Source organism: Rhinopithecus roxellana, chromosome 3 (genome assembly GCF_007565055.1).
Source record: "Rhinopithecus roxellana isolate Shanxi Qingling chromosome 3, ASM756505v1, whole genome shotgun sequence".
Taxonomy (NCBI): Eukaryota; Metazoa; Chordata; class Mammalia; order Primates; family Cercopithecidae; genus Rhinopithecus; species Rhinopithecus roxellana.
In genome coordinates this window covers 67388776-67405946 of record NC_044551.1, presented here as the reverse complement: position 1 = coordinate 67405946, position 17171 = coordinate 67388776, and the positions used below count along the sequence as shown (strand labels likewise).

Here is a 17171-nt window from a genome sequence, read left to right as displayed (position 1 = left end):
CTCAGGGTAAAGAAGGCAGCACTATCTCATAACTTTAGTTATAAAAGCCTTGAAAAACTAAATTCTACTCTGCCGGTGAGAATTAACCCTATTGGCCCAGAGACAAATCTTTTCAGCAGAGAAGTGATGGGCTGCCTGGCCTTCAGTGATTTTAAAAGCAGCTGCAAGAGCTGATCACTGCTTCTATTAGGAACTGATGTTGCAGAAAGTTTGAGATGGAAACATTTGTTGCCTTTCCCTGCTCAGAAGGTATAATAAATGACTGGCATGTAAAAAATGAATGCTCTATAAAAAAAAAACAAAACAAAAACAACAACAACAACAACAACAAAAAAAAACAGGATTACTGTCCTTTAAGTGCCCATGATGTGATAATTAATAGAATCAGCAGTACTGCTTCTGAGGACAGGAGGGAGAAGACGCTGAGATGAAAGATCAAATACCTAAGGGCTGAGAACCACCCCTCATCCCTCATCCCTTTTTTTTTTTTTTTTTTTTTTGAGACTGGGTCTTGCTCTGTCATCTAGGCTGGAGTGCAGTGGCAGCATCTTGGCTCACTGCAACCTCCACCTCCCAGGTTCAAGCGATTCGTGTGCCGCAGCCTCTCAAGTAGCTGGAATTACAAGCGTGCATCTACACACCCAGCTAATTTTTGTATTTTTAGTACAGACGGGATTTCGCCATGTTGGCCAGGCTGGTCTTGAACGTCTGACCTCAAGCGATCTGCCCATCTCGGTCTCCCAAAGTGCTGGGATTACAGGCATGAATCACCACGCCCGGGGCCCATGCCATTTAACCAATGCATTTGCTCTTTTTCTTCAGGATTGTTTGGCTTCATAAGGATGGTCTGGAAATGATACTTGGGCATTATGAAATCTCCATTAGGGCAAATGATTTCTATGTACTCACCGACACACCCTCAGACTCCAGTATGTAAAACAGGTAGATTTCTACTAATTCCAGAACTTTTCTGATCCCCACTTCCCTCTTCATAAATTTACTTCCGGGTGATTGAGCGCATCAGATGGGAAACACCTGATGGAAACTGATGAGATCTCTAAGGTGAATGAATAAACTGCTAGCTGAATGACATAGGGTTTTTGTTACCTAGGTACTTATCTGATTTCTGTCATCAAATTATCAGGGCGAGGGCCCAATCTTTCCTAATAAGAAAGGAATTGTTTCTTATTAATTATGTTATTACTGAATGCCCCAACACTGGGCTAGGTGCTCATGGAGAACCTCTGCTAGGGCAGTGCAGAAGGGAAATGTAGGGTTGGGACCCCCTCACAGAGTCCCTCACATCCAGGTCACACTGATGCAAGAGGTGGGCTCCCATAGTCTTCAGCAGCTCCGCCCCTGTGGCTTTGCAGGGTACAGCCTCCCTCCCAGCTGCTCTCACGGGTTGGTGTTGAGTGTCTGCAGCTTTTCCAGGTGAACAGTGCAAACTGTCGGTGAATCTACCATTCTGGGGTCTGGAGGATGGTGGCCCTCTTCTCACAGCTCCACTAGGTCGTGCCCCAGTAGGGACTCTGTGAGGGGGTCCCACCCCTACATTTCCCTTCTGCACTGCCCTACAGAGGTTCTCCATGAGAACCTAGCCAGGTGTTGGGACATTCAGTATTAACATAATTAATAAGAAACAATTTCTTTCTTATTAGGAAAGATTGGGCTCTCGCCCTGATAATGTGATAACAGAAATCAGATAAGTACCTAGAAACCAAAACCCATTAAATCCTAGGTGATTTCAGAGAGGCAGCGGCAAGACAGCGCTCACTCAGGAAATTTTAGAAATGGTTTCAGGAAAGAGATGGCAAATTGGGCCTTGAATGATACGCCAGACTTGGTGGAATGGGGCAGGGGATGGTGGTGGTGGGGGTGGTGCTGGTGGTGGTGGTGGTGGTGGTGGGGGAGTGCTGGTGGCGGTGGCGCCAACGGCATCTTGGAAGGCAGGAACTGAGCAGGGAAAGCAGAAGTGTTTCTAAAGAACTGGCACATGCTAATGATCTTAGGTGCCTCCGCCTCTGAGCAGGCTGGTTGCTGCTCAGCATGAGAATCTCCCGCTCCAACGGCCCCAGAGTGATAGTGGCTGAGTGCATGTCGCTCGCTGCTGTGAGTTGTGAGATCCATCCCCACCCTCCCTTGCTCTGTTTTCTATCACAGCCAACTACATTTCCCAGGCTCTCCTGACCTCTGCATTTGGGGCAGGTCCAGCCAGTGGAGGGAACAGAGAGAGGAAAAGCAAAGCCAAAGAGCTTTGACCCTGGGCAACAATTACCCATTTAAGTGTCTAAAATCCTTCATTCTCAATATACTTAATCCAACTTTGAAAATAGCTCTTAAATGAAAAATACTGTGATCTTACCAATTGTATTAGTCTGTTTTTACGCTGCTCATAGACATACCCAAGACTGGCAAGAAAAAGAGGTTTAATTGGACTTATAATTCCACATGGCTAGGGAGGCCTCAGAATCATGGCAGAAGGTGAAAGGCACTTCTTACATGGTGTTGGCAAGAGAAAAATGAGGAAGATGCAAAAGCCGAAACTTGTACTAAAACCATCAGATCTCATGAGACTTATTCACTACTGCAAGAACAGTATGGGGTAAGCCGCAGCCATGATTCAAATTATCTCCCACCAGGTACTCCTACAACATGTAGGAATTATGGGAGTACAATTTTAGATGAGATTTGGGTAGGGACACTGAGCCAAACCATATCATTCTGCCCCTGGTCCCTCCAAATCTCATGTGGGGAGATTTCAATCCTCACATTTCAAAACAAATCATGCCTTCCCAACAGTTCCCCCAAAGTCTTATTTCAGCATTAACCCACAAGTCTACAGTCCAAAGCCTCATCTGAGACAAGGCAAGTCCCTTCCACCTATAAGCCTGTAAAATCAAAATCAAGCCCATTACTTCCTAGATACAATGGGGGTGCAGGTATTGGGCAAATACACCCATTCTAAATGGGAGAAATTGGCCAAAACAAAGTGGTTACAGGGCCCAATCAAGTCTGAAATCCAGCGGGGCAATCAAATTTTATAGCTTCAAAATGATCTCCTTTGACTCTAGGTCTCACATCCAGGTCACACTGATGCAAGAGGTGGGCTCCCATGGTCTTGGGCAGCTCCACCCCTGTGGCTTTGCAGTGTACAGCCTCCCTCCCAGCTGCTCTCATGGGCTGGTGTTGAGTGTCTGCAGTTTTTCCAGGTGAATGGTGCAAACTGCCGGTGAATCTTACCATTCTGGGGTCTGGAGGATGGTGGCCCTCTTCTCACAGCTCCACTAGCTGGTACCTCAGTAGGGACTCTGTGAGGGGATCCCACCCCTACATTTCCCTTCTGGACTGCCCTAGCAGAGGTTCTCCATGAGGGCCCCAACCCTGCAGCAAACTTCTGCCTGGGCATCCAAGTGTTTCCATACATCTTCTGAAATCCAGGTATAGTTCCCCAAACCCAATTCTTGACTTCTTTATACTTGTAAGCTCAACATCATGTGGAAGCTGTCAAGGCTTGGAGCACCCTCTGAAGCCACAGCCCCAAGTTCTATGTTGGCCCCTTTTAGCCACAGCTGGAGTGGCTAGGACACAGGACACCAAGTCCTTAGGGTGCACACAGCACAGGAACCCTGGGCCCGGCCCATGAAACCACTTTTTCCTCCTGGGCCTCCTGGCCTGTGGTAGGAGAGGCTGCCATGAAGGTCTCTGGCATGGCCTGGAGACATTTTCCCCATGGTCTTGGGGATTAACATTAGGCCTTGCTACTTATGCAAATTTCTGTAGCTGGCTTGAGTTTCTCCACAAAAAATGAATTTTTCTTTTCTATCTCATAGGCTGCAAATTTTCCAAACTTTTATGCTTTGCTTCCCTTATAAAACTGAATGCCTTTAACAGTACCCAAGTTACCTCTTGAATGCTTTGCTCTATAGAAATTTATTTTGCCAAATATCCTAAATCATCTTTCTCAAGTTCAAATTTCCACAAATCACTAGGGCAGGGGCAAAATGCCACCAGTCTCTGCCACCAGACATAACAAGAGTCACCTTTACTCCAGTTCCCAACAAGTTTCTCATCTCCATCTGAGACCACCTCAGCCTGGACCCTATTGTCCATATCGCTATCAGCATTCTGGGCAAAGCCATTCAACAAGTCTCCAGGAAGTTCTAAACTCTCCCACATCTTCCTATCTTCTGAGCCTTCGAAGTCTTTAGGAAGTTCCAAACCTTCCCACATTTTCCTTTCTTCTTCTGAGCCCTCCAAACTGTTTCAGCCTCTGCCTGTTACCCAGTTCCAAAGTTGCTTCCATATTTTCAGGTATCTTTTCAGCAATGCCCCACTCTACTGGTACCAATTTACCGTATTAGTCCATTTTCACGCTGCTGATAAAGACATATCTGAGACTGTGAAGAAAAAGAAGTTTAATTGGACTTATAATTCCACATGGTTGGGAAGGCCTCAGAATCATGGCAGGAGGTGAAAGGCACTTCTTACATAGCAACGGCAAGAGAAAAATGAGGAAGAAGCAAAAGCAGAAACTCCTACTAAAATCATCAGATCTCGTGAGACTTACTCACTACCTCAAGAACAGTATGGGCGAAACCACCCCCATGAGTCTACTTATCTTCCCACCAGGTCCCTCCCACAACACATCAGAATTATGGGAGTACAATTCAAGATGAGATTTGGGTGGGGACACAAAGCCAAACCATATCACCAACATTTTTTTTTAAACTGTATGTAAAAAAATTTTTTTTATTATACTTTAAGTTCTAGGGTACATGTGCACAATGTACAGGTTTGTTACATACGTATACATGTGCCATGTTCGTGTGCTGCACCCGTTAACTCATCATTTACATTAGGTATATCTCCGAATGCTATCCCTCCCCCCTCCTCCCACCCCAAGACAGGCCCCGGTGTGTGATGTTCCCCATCCTGTGTCCAAGTGTTCTCATTGTTCAATTCCCACCTATAAGTGAGAACATGCGGCATATCACCAATATTTTAATCAATGTAGTTCCTAATTTCCAATTGCTCATCAATTTTGCACCACGATCTTCGTTATAACTCTTCTTTCTAAAGTGCAATTTTGCAAGAAATTATGTTCAGCTTTAACATAGAACACTGCTTCCTTTAAAAAAAAAAATTCAAGAATTGTTACTTTAATATAATTTACTTTAAGCCAAAATTTACCTTTCATTGCAATTCTATTTCGTGCACAAGTCTTACATACATACATTGCATATATACAGGGATATGTTTGTGTGAGAGAGAGAGAGACACAGAGAGAGAGACAGAGAGAGAGAGAAAAAAAAAATTCACCTGTGCCTCCTGGGACTTCCTCAGCCTACCTATAATGTATCACTTTGTAGCACCTGTTGGAAAGCTCTGGGCTAGGTAATGCAGGGTCTCACTGGAGAGTGTCCTGCTCAGTGGTTCTATTTGGACAAACCATTCAAATCACCTAAAGCGCTTTCTGAAACCCCATCCCTGGGAGTACCGCCATACCAGTGAAACCAGAATCTCTGCAGGTGGAACTCAGCATTTGTCAAAGCTGCCCAGGTGATTCTAATGGGAGCCGAGTTGAGAACCAATGATCTAGTGAGTGGGACCCCAAACTCAAGTTGCTCTGATGAGCTCTTAAAGAAGGGAAAGAAAGCATGGCCATGGTGTCATTGTTCCCGTTTCAATTTAGGGTGGTTGCCGGGCGCAGTGGCTCACGCCAGTGATTCCAGCACTTTGGGAGGCCAAGGCAGGCAGATCACTTGAGGAGTCTGAGACCAGCCTGGGCTGGTGAAACCCCATCTCTACTAAAAATACAAAAATTAGGCATGGTGGTGGGCGCCTGTAGTCCCAGCTATGTGGGAGGCTGAGGCAGGAGAACAGTTTGAACCCAGGAAGCAGGAGGTTGCAATGAGCCAAGGCCACTCCACTGCACTCTAGCCTGAGCAAGACTCCGTCTCAAAAAACCAAACCAAAACAATCTATTTAGGGTGGCCTCTGTTCATGTTGTTACCTGAACCCTATTTGCCTGTACCCACCCATATCCTACTGGTTCCATTCTACAAGGCCGACCTCATATCACACTTTAGTCAGGAAGCATTTCTTAGCATCTCTAGTGTCTCATGAGCTCTTCTGTCCTGAACCCCTTACATTTAGTATTTTACAGGTTAGCATCTGATTATTCTCCAGTATTTTCATTGGCCTTGTCTTTCTGACTAGGTGTTATGCATCTTGAGGCCAGGAGCATATTTTCTCCTTTTGTATTTACTTAAGATAAGTCTGGAACATTTTGGACCCAGGGAGTACCTCCCGAATAGATTAATGAAACACAAACATTCAAGCATATTTGCCAAGTATAAAAAGAGGTTATCTCAACTTCAAAAATCTATATGACTCAAAGCAGAGTGGATATAGCAATTACATTCTTCAGTTTATCACTGTGACAAATATCAACAGGTCTTAGAAAAGACATAGGGTGATTTCACAGGGAGGGTAGGAGGCTGCAATTGCACAAATATATAGTGGTTTTAGGTAAACTAATTTGGAAGCTGTATGTGAGAAGAACTGGAGAAAGCTTATCAGGTGGTATAACTTGATTTCCAAGATTGAACTGCTGGTGTAAAATATCTAATACATTCCTATTCTGAGAAAACAGGAAGGGAGAACGTGCAACAAACCACCAGCCAGAGAAGCCCTTATTATAGTAATTTCTAAAGTTCAAGGCCTGCCTCCCCCACTTTATAGTCAAGCTCCACAGAGTCATCTAAAAATACTCTCCCAAATTCTTGCTTTCATAGCCAAAAAGATCAGGTTTCTGAAAAGTGGGCTACATAAAATGCTACAGACACATACACACACACATGCACACACTCCTTATATCTACACACACATGCCCAGGTGGTATCTGTTCAAATACTACAGTGTCGGCAGTGATTTTATTTAGTCTGGTTGTTCCTAAGACAAACACACATAACCTTAATTAAATGCACATCCAAATGTAGGGGAACCCATCTTGAAACAATTAGACTCTTCTACGGTAAGAGGTTTGAGGACATTGACCTCCTCCCACTTCCTCACATCCACCATGGAAAGAGAACAGCTGGGCAGAGGCACGCCAGGCCTGACTCCATAAACACAGCCTGCAGCTATAACTCTTGGCTCTGCTCTATTTTGTTCGTTTCCTACCCAAGACACCACCCTTCCTTTATTCTTTTCCTAAATGAATTCCAGTCATTCAATTGCTTTTACTTTTTTTTTTTTTAACCCCTCTTTGATCAGTCTTAGAGGAAGAAAATTTCCTGGCATGCATTCTCATCTTTCCCTGAAAGGAAATACTCCAGAAAGAAACTCAAAAGTCTAAGGCATTACCCAACCACCCATCTGGTTATTGACCTTGGGTTATGGAGGCTTCTGGAGAACGTCTGTGGAGATGGCTGCCTTTGTTGCCACATTACTGGGACTTTCTAGACTGCCTGGCTCTCTAGGTGGTAAAGGTTGAGTACTTCTCTATTTAAATTGCCATGGAAGCTGAAGAGCCAAGTCAGGTTGTGATGTTCACCAGAAGAATTCTTTCCCTTCTAAATCCAAGTTAATTCACCCCTAAGCAATTTACCCATAAGATATTATTAGCAAAAAAAGAATGTTTTCTCCACAAGAATCATACTGAAACGTTACTTACACAAATCCCGACTGAAGGCCTCCTTTGGGCCTAGAACAATGGGAAAGACCAATACAACAAGATTATACCATCTCTGTCCTTAGGGAGCTTTACTATACTGTATGGGAATCAAGTCTTTCAGAAAACAAAGGTTTTCTTAGAATGGAGACATTTCTGTTGTTGTTCCTGTTCATTCGATATAATAGAATAAAGGCAGGTGTGGTAGTGCATGCCTTATAGTCCCAGCTACTCAGGAGGCTGAGAGGCAGGAGGATCACTTGAGGCCAAGTATTCAAATCAAGCCTGGGCAATATGGCAAGACCCCATCTCTAAATAAATAGAATAAAATAATCGAATATACCAGGTTCTAAATCAAGATTTCTAGTATTTCAAAGAGAAGAAAAGTCAAAAAGAATGAAGAGAACCAGGGAGAATGGCATTTTGAACTGGATATCGAACCTGGGTGCACAGGTGGACGTTCAGACCTGTGGGGAGGGTGGGAGCAGACAGCTCCACCTCCAGAAGAAACAGCAGGGAGAGAGGATGTAGGTAAGTGGGGCAGAGCCAGAGGAAAGCCCTTGAGGGCCAAAATCAAGCTTCTTGACAGACAGCCAACTGTAGATTCCAGGGCAAAATTACCACAAAAGCCCTCTAGAAAATAGAAGGCCGGGAATGGTGGCTCACGCCTGTAATCCCAACACTTTAGGAAGCTGACATGGGAAGATTACTAGGACAAGACAGCAAGATCCCATCATTACAAAAACAAAACAAAACAAAACCAAAATTAGCTGGGTACAGTGATGCATGCATGTAGTCTCAGCTAATTGAGAGGTTGAGGCAGGAGGATCGCTTGACCCTGTGAGGTTGAGGCTGCAGTGAGCTGTGACTACACCACTGCACTCCAGCCTGGGTGACAGAGTGAGACTCTGTCTCACACACACACATACAAAAAGGTAAATTCAGGAAGAGCTGTGTTATGTGGGCCTTAGTTTTATTATCTGCAAAATGGAGGTGGTGACTCTTATCTAACTGCTATATATATGTCTACCATGAAGAGAGAATAGAATGAAGTACTGATAGAAGCTACAACTCGAGTGAGCCTTGAAAACATTATGCTAAATGAAAGGAACAGAGACAAGAGGCCACATATTATATGATTACATTTATAAAAAATATCCAGAGTGGGCAAATCCAGAGACAGAATCCAGATCCGTGGTTGCCAGAAGAAGGGGAGGGGAGGTTGGGGAGTTCCTTCTTAATGGGTATGGGGTTTTCTTTGGGTTGATTAGAAAGTTCTAGAACTTAGAAAGTGACAATGGTTGCGCAACATTGTGAATATACTTAACGCCACTACATTGTATGCTTTAAAATGGTTAAAATGGTAAATTTTATGTTATATGCATTTTACCACAATAAAAAGAGAGAGAGAACATAAAATAAGCCTGACCATCTATTCTACATGTAATAAATATCTTATGATCAAAAGCTTCAAATTTGTTAAGGTTATCACAATTGTAGCTAAGCTGCTCATCTAAATTTTCTGTCTTCTCTTTAGTAAGTACTATCTTGGACAAAATTATAAACATTTCTCTCCCCTTTCTCTGGGATGACTTGAAGAGGTTGTCTTGCACAAACATGTGCAAACCTGGACTAGGGAGAGCAGGGACAAAGAAGGGCGAGTAGTGATTCAAAATGGAGACCAAAAGCCCCAACATTTACCACCAAACACCTCAGAACAAAAAATAAAGATTCCTGGGCCTCTCCACAGACCAAGTGATTCAGAGCATCTGGGGTGATTCTGATCAATATGGCATCAATATTTTTAAAAAGCACTCCATGCCTGTATATAATCCCAGCGCTTTGGGAGGCCAAGGCAGGCGGATCACGAGGTCAGGATATTGAGACCATCCTGGCCAACATAGTGAAACGCCGTCTGTACTAAAAATACAAAAATTAGCCCAGTGTGGTGGTAGGTGCCTGTAGTCCCAGCTACTCAGGAGGCAGAGGCATGAGAATCGCCTGAATCCAGGAGGCGGAGGTTGCAGTGAGCCAAGATCATACCACTGTACTCCAGCCTGGCAGAGGTGTAGTGAGCCGAGATCACGCCACTGCACTCCAGCCTGGCGACAGAGACTCCATCTCAAAAAAAAAAGCACTCCAGGTGATTCAAATGCAGAAATGCAGAAGTGGCCAAGATTGTGAACCACTAATCTAGGATGAGCAGGGTAGGTGACTGGCTTTATCAAGGGCCCACTGTGGGCTGGGTGCTGTGCCACTCCTTATATAGAGTACCTACAGCTAAAGGTGCCCTTCCCAAATCCCCTTAGACCACCGGTGCCCAACCTTTTTGGCACCAGGGACCAGTTTTGTGAAAGACAGTTTTTCCACAGACCAAGTACGGGGGATGGTTTTGGGATGATTCAAGTTCATTACATTTACTGTGTATTTTATTTCTATTATTATTACATTGTAATATATAATGAAATAATTATACAACTTGCTGTAATGTAGAATCTGTGGGAGTCCTGGGCTTTTTTTTCTGGAACTACACAGTTCCATCTGGGGGTAATGGGAGACACTGACAGATCATCAAACATTAGATTCTCATAAGGAGCTCGCAACCTAGATCCCTGGCATGCGCAGTTCACAATAGGGTTTGTGCTTCTGTGAGAATCTAATGCCGCCGCTGATCTGACAGGAGGCGGAGCTCAGATAGTAATGTGAGCAATGGGGAGTGACTGTAAACACAGAGGAAGGTTATGCTTGCACAACCACTGCTCATCTCCCGCTGTGAGCAGTACTGGTCCCGTCTGTGGCCTGGGGTTTGGGTACCCCTTGGACTTTTTCTGGCCATGACCACGGTGTCCCTTAGAGTAGCACTCAACTTTTTTTTTTTCCTTTTGATACAGAATCTTGCTCTGTTGCCCAGGCTGGAGTGCAGTGGCGCAATCTCAGCTCACTGCAACCTACGCCTCCTAGGTTCAAGTGATTATCCTGCCTCAGCCTCCCAAGTAGCTGGGATTATAGATGCCTGCACCACACCTGGCTAATTTTTCTTTTTTTTTTTCTTTTTTTTTTTTTTTTTGAGGCGGAGTCTCGCTCTGTCGCCCTGACTGGAGTGCAGTGGCCGGATCTCAGCTCACTGCAAGCTCCGCCTCCCGGGTTTACGCCATTCTCCTGCCTCAGCCTCCCGAGTAGCTGGGACTACAGGCGCCCGCCACCTCGCCCGGCTAGTTTTTCTATTTTTAGTAGAGACAGGGCTTCACTATTTTGGCTAGGCTGGTCTCAAACTCCTGACCTCAAGTGATTCCACCCGTCTCAGCCTCTCAAAGTGCTGGGATTACAGGCGGGAGCCACTGTACCCGGTCAGCACTCAACCTTTGAGGGAGAGGAGATAAGGGATATGTACCCTAGGTTCCTTACACCTTGAGTGGAGTAACTCTGAGGCATACTATAAACCTGGGATAAGGAAACCCTTTTGTAAAAGGCCAGATAAATACTCTGGGCTTTGTGAGCCATGTAGTCTCTGCTATAACTACCCAATTCTGCCTTTGCAGTGTGGAAGCAGTCATGGACAATGCCCAAATGAATGGGTGTGGCTGTGTTCCAGTAAAACTTTATTTATAAAATCAGACAGTAGCCAGGCATGGTGGCACATGCCTGTAGTCCCAGTTACTTGGGAGACTGCGACAGGAGGATTGCTTGGGCCCAGGAGTTCAAGTCTAGCTTGGGCAACATAGCCAAACCCTGCTCTAGGTCTAAAAAGATTCCCAGAATCCTCTTCAAGAAAGAGTGACAAAGTTGGAACCTGTCAATAACACACCTTAAAAATACAGGTTTCTTCCTTTCTCATGCTTCCTGGGATCACTGGCTACAGAAATTACTTGCATTGTATGTATGTATACATCCCTAAATAGTATATACTACTGCTTTGTGTGTTTCACAGTAATTACACAATAACCGTCATTTGACATGTTAAAAAAAAGAAAAGATATAAAACTACTTGCACTTAAATCCTTGTCTCAGAGCCTGCTTCTGAGGGCACCCAACCTACATTATTATTTCATGTTATACTCATAACTACTCTAACAGTTAACTAATACCATCTGCATTTTATAGTAAGGAAGCTGAGGTTCAAGGAGTACACAAGTCATAAGTGATAGAGTTATTGTGAGACGTCTGTCTCTCTGGCTCCAAAGTCAGTGCTCTCTCTACAACACTGCCAACGTCAGAATGGATATAAACAAATACATGCACATACACAAACACACACAAATACTTAATCAAGTATGTAGCTTTAATTGTGGCAAGCAAGAGTACTGCACACACCAAACCACAAAGCAAAATCATACTAGTCATGTACTTACTGATCTATGCTAAGGAAGATCAAATAAATAAACAGGTAGTTTAAGATAAATAAACAGTAAGGTTTGAGGGTTATAGGAAAGTACTTTTTTCTCTTTTATGCTATTTCTTATCGAAGACAGAATTCATGTCTCACCTACAATTGGTTGCAATCTTGGGAGGTAAAACCTTTGCTAATACCTGGGAACATGTATACCCATTCGAGGTAAAGCTCCATGTGTGACTTAGAATTTGGAGAGAAAGGAACTAGATTAAAATATCTTCTCACATATTTCAATATGGGAGTGGAGAGGTAGCATGTGTGAAATTCCCCTGCGGATACTAAGGATTCCAGAGAACATCCCCGAAAACCCATAACCAGCATATCTGCAAACCAGTGTTTCAGCTTACGCGGTCTTGCCCTCGCTGTCGTGTTTGGTGGCACTGGCCCCCTTCTTGCAGAGCAATGAGGCCACCTTCTCCGCATCTCCATTCTCCACTGCCTGCAGCAGCCTGTCATCATTCTTGTTCCACTCATTGGTCTATAGAGAAAGAGAAGAAACAGAGGTTGTGAACAACATTGACCACAGCTGCACTGACCAGCAGGGCTGTGGTCCTCGCAGCCCCTACCCTCCCATCACTCAAATCAAAACCTGCTCTCAAAGGAGCATGTTTTAAAATACCTTCCCCTTCACCATGGAGACACCCAAGAAGGCTGCTTTCCCAAAAGAAAACATAAATAGTGCAATGAAATCACGGCTAGTCACCAAACTCTGAGATAAAAGTTACTTCTTTTAACTAACACTAGGAATATGAAGCAACTTAAAAAGACCTCAAGGCCGGTTTACACATTAGCTAATTTCTAGCTGAACTAGACAGCTGCTCCTCAGCACATTGGCCTTTGACCTCATCCACAGCTCACTCTGTTCACCGTGTTACAGAACCAAACCAGCAGCTCAAGGTTACCCGAGGTTTACAGACACACGATTTTTCACCAGCTTTTATTGCCTTCTTTCTGGTCTGTTTACCAGGCCCTGAATTTTTAGCTGGATACTGATTTTAAGTAGTTGTCCAGGCTACCGACTCAACAAAGCCTCACCAGAAACAAAACTTCTTCCTGAGCAAGCTATTAAACATCAAAGAGCTTTGAGCAAAGCCTCAATCACTGTCAACGCCAAACCCCAACTGAATAATTCTGCAAACCACAGTAACAGTAAGGCACTCATATGTGCAAAACTGGTTTCTACACTTAGGAGGGAAAGAGATGATTTCTATACAAGAGCAAATGGGCCCTCAATATAAGACTAAGAAAGACATAAAAGGCAGCAGTGAGCCATTGGAGGTTTGGGAGCAGAGGAGGGAGAGAATTATAGAACCAGTGACTGAGGAGTCATTGGGAGGTGTCGAAGCACATGGGATTAATGAGGGAGAGAGGGGGAGGAAGGAAAGATGCTGGGCACATCAAAGCCCCTGGGCACTTTGCGAGCCCAGGCTGATTTCCAGTCATCTCCTGCACCAGGCCCCTGAGCTAAGCCCACTTTCTGACCCCTTCAGCTGTGGACACCACATCCTGGGAGAGACTCCTTTTCCCTTCCCAAAGCTTTCTATAGACTCTGCTTCCTTACGGCCTCTGAAGAAATGAACCTCCAGGTATTTCGTATTAACGGCTTTACGATGGACCCCTACAAGGAAGCAGACAGAGGAGATAAGGAAGATTTAAAAGCAAAAAAGAATAAATTTTATAGGATGACAGTCTTCCATGGCCCCGGGAGTATGTTCCCAATCTCTGTACTGATGGAAATGAGGAAACTCAACAGGTCTTTGTACATCAAATGTCTCAGTCACCCTCCCAACCCTAGCCCACATGTACGGCCTTACACAAAGCCACAAGCCAGGGAGGGATAAAAGAGATGTGTTCAGAATTTGCATCTCTGAACATCTCAGGACTGAACCATTCCCAGTTTTTAGGACTCCATCCTCCCCTACAGCCAACACTGAGTGCAAGTGCACAGTAAGAACGAAGCAGGTTTGAACAAAAATCAGCAGCTTGTTCTCTGGGCTGCATGAACTTGAAGTCCAGAACTCCAGACTGACACATGTTGTGTGACCTGATGTCACCCATAAATCTTTCTGTGCCTTAGTTTCCCCAGGCTTTGGACTGGATGTCCACTGTGATTCCACCAAAGCTCAAAATTATTATTATATAAAATTCCCCAAATTCTGCTGGGGATGATTCTAGAACAGTACTGTCTACCATCATGGAAATGTTCTCTATCTGAGCTTTCAAATACTATAGCCACAAAGCCAGTGATTCTTAACCAGGATTTGTTTTGCCCCTGTGGGGTCATTTGGCAATCTCTGGAAACATTTTGGTTGTTATGTCTACAGACTGCTACTGGCATTGAGTAGGTGGAGACCAGGTGTGCTGCTGAACATCCTACAATGCACAAATGCACAAGACAGTCCTCCTACTCCCACCAAGAATAATCTGGCCCAAAATGTCAAAACTGCATGAGCTACTTGTGGCTACTGAGCACTGGAAATGTGGTTAGTGCTACTGAAGAAGTGAATTTTTAACTTTGAGATTTCACATGCCGTTAGCCAGGGGCTACCATGTAGACCAGTGCAGCTCTCCTTGATGACTCTCTTCATATGTTTAACAAAGTAAGAATGTGTCTGGACCAACATCAGCCACGCTCCTACTACAGCAATTTACTCACAAAGAAGACATGAGATGTTGTCTTTAGTTACCAATCAAGCCTCCTGTTGAAGGGAAACACAAGAAATATGGCAATCCTCACACCATCATTTGTTAGTGGAATAGAAAGTGTAACTTAACAACTGTACAAACAACTGTAGCAAATGATCAAGCCCCAAGAAACACAGTGCAGCTTATTTCCCCCAGAGGGCATTTTATAAGCAAAGAAAAAAGGGAGGGAAAGTTTACTGAAGAACATTTAGGACCAATGATCCCTACCTAGAGAATCCTAAAAGAGAAAACTATTGTTTTTCAAAATCCTTTTCTAACTTGAACTGAACAAATTAAAACTGGACTGGGAAGATCAAAAGGATATGAAATCTCAGAGGACAGGACTGAAAGTACTCAAGCAAAGGAACTGCCACATGAAAGGATTTTCCTTTTCAACATTGCTAAAGCACTCTACTCTTAAGTAGAGAAAAATCCGATTGCAGGGGTTCCCTAAAATTAGTTCCACGTGGATCTTTAGGGAGTTCAATTTCTATACGACATGGCAGGAGAGATCTTCCCTATCCTGCTCTTTGGAAGACAAGGTCAATGCCACATTCCTAGTGGTCTGAAATGCCTCTCTTCTATTTAGAGCCTCTCCTCAGTGCAAGCCAGAATTTACTTTTCTCTTGGAGCAGATGAAGAGAACATGGTTACATAAGCAAATCTTCAATAAATAATCCACAACATCATTCAAGAAATGCTGCAGATGGGGTTCACAGTAAGCAGAGCTAGGTTGGGAAAAGAGGAGAGAAGGTAAGAGTTTTACTCTTGCTGGGCGTGGTAGCTCATAACTGTAATCCCAGCTACTGGGGTGGCCAAAGCAGAAGGATTGCTTGAGGAGTTCGAGACCACTCTGGGCAACACAGTGAAATGCCATCTCTAAAAATGAAAAATTTTGAAAAGAGTTTTGCTCTTAAAATTCTTACAAGCATGCTAAAAATAGAGGCCAAGTGGGATCCCAGTTAGACCTCTGATCCAGGAATCTGGATTCTGATCAGTAGCAGAGTTGTCTAGTCCTGGGCCAGGCCACTCATCATACTTGCAATTAGCTCTGACATGCACAACTGGCCATACCATGCTCCTTCCAGAAGCACAGTGCTCAAGATGTTCTCACTTTTCCTTCCTAAACTTGCTCACGGAGATTTTCTACATCCTCTCATCCTCTCCTATGAAACTATTCTATCCAGTGCCATCCTTTTATTATTATTATTATTTTTCTTCTTTTGAGACGGAGTCTCACTTTGTTGCCCAGGCTGGAGTGCAGTGGTGTGATCTCGACTCACTGCAACCTCCACTTCCCGAGTTCAAGCGACTCTCCTATCTCTCCTCGGTACCTGGGATTACAGGCATCTGCCACCATGCCCGGCTAATTTTTTTTTTTTTTTTTTTTTTTGAGATGGAGTCTCACTCTGTCACCAGGCTGGAGTGCAGTGGCGCAATCAGCTCACTGCAACCTCCGCTTCCTGGGTTTGAGCGATTCTCCTGCCTCAGACTCCCAAATAGGCGCCCACCACCACGCCCTGCTAATTTTTGTATTTTTAGTAGAGATGGGGTTTTACCATGTTGGCCAGGATGGTCTCAATCTCTTGACCTCGTGATCTGTCCACCTTGGCCTCCCAAAGTGCTGGGATTACAGGCGTGAGCCACAACACCTGGCCCAATTGTTGTATTTTTAGTAGGGATGGGGTTTCACCATGTTGGCCAGACTGGTCTGGAACTCCTGACCTCAAGTGATCCTCCTGCCTTGGCCTCCCAAAGTGCTGGGATTACAGACATGTGAGCCACCATGCCCAGCTCCAGTGCCATTTTCTATACCAAAATTCCCATAGCCAATCACAACATGAGACAAAATAGATGCTCAATAAGCACTTTGAGTCATTCTTTGGAATCCAGAAGCAAATCCTCTCCCCTACTCCCACCCCCAAGCATCAAAAGAAATCTCAAAACGTCACTTTGGTCCATCTACTGTCCAAAGTAGAGCTGGTCAAATAAATAGGTGAAGTTTGAAATGTTATCATAACATCCCAAAGTAATTCATTCATGCTCTAGAATCAAGGAAGGCTTTTGGAGACCACCATCAAACTAACAATATTACCTCTCATCACTTTCAATGAAAATCCTCTCCTCTAACTAGCATGCCCTCCATACGACAGGACTGACTCTGCCTCCACACTGGGCTTCTAGTCCTCTTATAGTTTTCAACTCTAGGAAGCCTATATTGTTTATTGGTTAACCTAACATGTTAAAAAAATAAAATCAAAAAATAGAAAACATCAGATGCACCATCTTTAATAAAGTTAAATGTCTTATGAAACTTTTATTTATTGCATGTATGTGTATGCTGACTGATGATGTAAAATACATTTCTTGGCTAGGCACGGTGGCTCATGCCTGCGATTCCAGCTACCTGGGAGTCTG

At 44.1% G+C, this 17171-nt stretch overlaps 1 protein-coding gene across 2 annotated transcripts in view; it reads right to left on the bottom strand.

Annotated features, from left to right (window-relative positions):
• RAI14 (retinoic acid induced 14) overlaps window positions 1-17171 on the bottom strand; it is a 177297-nt gene that overhangs the window by 62630 nt on the left and 97496 nt on the right. For both annotated transcript variants that reach the window (XM_010384097.2, XM_010384099.2), the window contains exon 3: window positions 12416-12546. In XM_010384097.2, coding sequence (XP_010382399.1) covers window positions 12416-12546 — 131 coding nt within the window. The remainder of the gene's footprint in view (window positions 1-12415; window positions 12547-17171) is intronic.